The 3,248-nt window shown below is 43.5% G+C and overlaps 1 protein-coding gene across 1 annotated transcript; it reads right to left on the minus strand.

Annotated features, from left to right (window-relative positions):
• Positions 1-1,783: 1,783 nt before the first annotated feature.
• On the minus strand, positions 1,784-2,494 carry LOC145296997 (uncharacterized). The gene has a single exon (XM_080143219.1). The coding sequence runs from the start codon at positions 2,492-2,494 to the stop codon at positions 1,784-1,786; it is 711 nt and encodes a 236-aa protein (XP_079999345.1).
• Positions 2,495-3,248: the final 754 nt, after the last annotated feature.

The following is a 3,248-nucleotide window of genomic DNA, read 5'->3' on the forward strand; positions in this document are numbered from 1 at the left end:
CACAATCTGCCTTCAACTGTCTCAAATTCGCAACTGTTTCAACTCTGGCACCGTCTTCAACTATTGCAAACCCAAAATTGTTCATAACCCGTTCCTAACCTCAGAGAATTTACAGTCACACCTAAAACTGACCATAAACTAGATCTCTATATATTTACTTTTCATGTTCGGTCTTTTTTTCGCCCACTTTGAATGATAATGCTATTCAGCTTCCTTTGCGTACCTAAGGGAACAACTTCCTCTCCATTGTTCTGCTGATAAACCCATTTCCGCTTTCTTTTTTCATACTTCTTTTTCTCTTTCTGCTCCGCTTTCCAATCGTTGGGGGAGGGGACTTTCGTGAAAATAATGAATTGCCTTGCGCATGATTATGTTAAATAGTAACCTGATATGGTATTAACCCTGAGACGCTAAGTCGGCTTCATCACAAAGGAGAAAGTTTACACGAAACATCAAATTCGCAAGTGGTCCCCAATTGTATATATATCCCTATCAAGGAAAGATGATATAAAGCGCATAGCATTTCCAAATTGTCACTCATTTTGTACTTATACAGCTCCATGTTGCTTAACTTAAGTAATCTAACAAGACCCAATATGTCAATGCGATTATACTGTAAAAATGAAATAGTGAGGAGTAGAGCCTGCAAGATATCAAAGGCTTTGATTAGTCAAACAAGATCATGTGATTAAGGTTGTTTGGTTGGTTGTTTTTGTTTTACGGCATATCAACCCTTTTCAGGTTATTTAATGCCGAATCCAAAGATTTTTAAGAAAGATTTTTTAATAAAATATATTTGTTGTTTTCAAGTCGGTTTCTATTTAACCCATAGTTGGGACCCTAACAGGTACTACCATTCCGGGTCAGAGTGGACCTGGGAGCAATGGCAATTAAAGGGTGGCTTCATACTCCCAAAAGCCCGCAAGCTGTGGCCTCACTACTTTATATAGTTTAAGGTTATATCCATGACCGTGATTAAGGCCAAAAATAGGAATTTTGAAACTATCCACAGTTAAGTGATCATTCGGTGATCAATAGCACTAGCAGCAGCATTTTCTTCTCAAGGTTAACCATGAGAAAAGTGTTCTGCAATGGTGATAATATGGCAAATTCTAGTTGTGGAGGTTTTACTGAGATAAACCAGAGATTGGAGCTCAATCTGTTACATAAGAAATGGGCATATGTTGGATAGCGAGTACATTAGCTAGTGTTAATCTTGACAAATCTCGAATTAAGTACAATTTGAAGTGACACGAAGTTTTGGGAATAAACTAAATTCCACAAAAATATACCAGGAAGGGGCTAGGTGTGAGGTGAAGTGAAGTTAAAGTGGAGTAAAACAAAGAAACGTCATAATAAGACAGTGTGTGTGTGTTCGTCAATCGGAGTTGATTATGACCATAGACAACTAGTTGTGTGTCCGCAGGTGGCTGATCAGTCCAATCCGGGCATGGAAGCCCCTGCCACATGTTGGACACCAGTGGCTGAAGACGGCCACTTCAGCATCTCGGGCTTTTCGTGTAGCGCACTTCCCTTTTGCATATTCAGTTCGTCTTGCCTCCGCGAGCAGAGAGCCCTCGTGTACCAAGCGGCGCCAGGTTGGCCTATCGGAAGCACTGCTTTCCCATGAGTTCACGTCAATGTTGAAGTCTTTCATATAGAACATCAGAGTGTCTTTGAACCGTTTGCGCTGTCCACCAGCTCTCCTCATTCCACACCGTAGTTCACAATAGAGCAGTTGTTTTGGTATGCGCGAGTCTGTCATCTGATACACGTGGCCTACTCAGCGGGTTTGCACTTTGTGGATCATAGTGATGACGCTTGGGAGCTTGGACCTCTCGAGAACATCAGTGTCTGGGATCTTGTCTTGCCAGCAAATGTTCAAGATGTTCCAAAGACATCGAAGATGGAAGTGGTTTACTTGTTTTTCGTGACGTCTGTAGAGGACCCACGTTTCACAACCATATAGAAGAGATGTCAGGACCACTGCTTTGTACACTTTAACCTTTGTGTACTGCTGAATTCCTCTTCGTTCCCAGACTGTTTTCCTTAGTTTGCCAAAGGAGCTGCTGGCCTTGGCAATGCGGTTGGTGATTTCGATGTCGATGTTTGTAGCACGAGAGAGTGTACTGCCAAGGTAGGTGAAATGGTCTACTGCTTTCAAGCTCTGACCATTTATTTGGTTGTTCGGTTCCTGGTACGTGTTGCCAGGAGCAGGCTGGTGCATGACTTCTGTCTTGCTCATACTTATTGTAAGACCGAAGTTCTCATATGCTGAAGAAAATTTGTCCACTTCCAGTTGCATTTCATGCTCTTTGGTGGCATTGAGAGCACAGTCGCCAGAAAAAAGGAGGTCTCTGATTACTGTTTCTTTGACTTTACTGACAGCTTGTAGGCGGCGGAGATTGAAGAGCTTCCCATCACACCGGTACCGGATTTGGATGCCAGGAGTAACTTCCCTGAAGGCATCAGTCAGCATTGTCGAAAACGTCATGCTGAAAAGCGTTAGTGCTAGCATGCAACCTTGTTTTATGCTGTTGGTTACCGGGAAAGGGGCTGAGATGTCACCGTCATCAGTTACTCATGCCATCATGCCATCATGGAACTGTCTTACAATATTCACGAACTTGTCCGGGCAACCAGACTTTGACATGATCTTCCACAGGCCTTCCCTGCTCACTGAGTCGAAAGCCTTCGTGAGATCAATGAAAGTCATGTAGAGGTCTTGATATTGTTCTTTGCACTTCTCTTAGAGTTGGCGAGCGGCAAAAATCATATCGATGGTTCCGCAACCTGTGCAAAAACCACATTGGCCTTCTGGAAGGTGACCCAGTTCCAGGTGTTTCAGAAGGCGGTTTAGAAGAACACGAGCTAGTATTTTGTCTGCGATTGAGAGAAGAGAGATACGTAGGTGATTATGGCAAGACTGTTTGTTGCCCTCCTTTTGTAGATGTGAACAATTGTTGCGTCTTTGAAGTCTTGAGGTAGAGTTTCGCTTTGCTACAACTCTTGGAACAGTTCTGTTTGTTTGAGGATGAGATAGCGACCACCAGACTTGAATACTTCGGCTGTGATGGCGCCGGAGCCATGTGCCTTGCCAGTCGACATTTGCCTGGTAGCTGTTACAACCTCCTCCTCTGTGGGTGGTGTGTCGAGGGCATGGTTAATTGGCACTTTAGGTAGTCGTTGAATGGCTTCATCATTGATGTCTGAAGGACGATTCAGGACACTGTCAAAGTGTTCAGCCC

Source organism: Euprymna scolopes, chromosome 17 (genome assembly GCF_053919585.1).
Source record: "Euprymna scolopes isolate OS-2025 chromosome 17, ASM5391958v1, whole genome shotgun sequence".
Lineage (NCBI taxonomy): Eukaryota > Metazoa > Mollusca > Cephalopoda > Sepiida > Sepiolidae > Euprymna > Euprymna scolopes.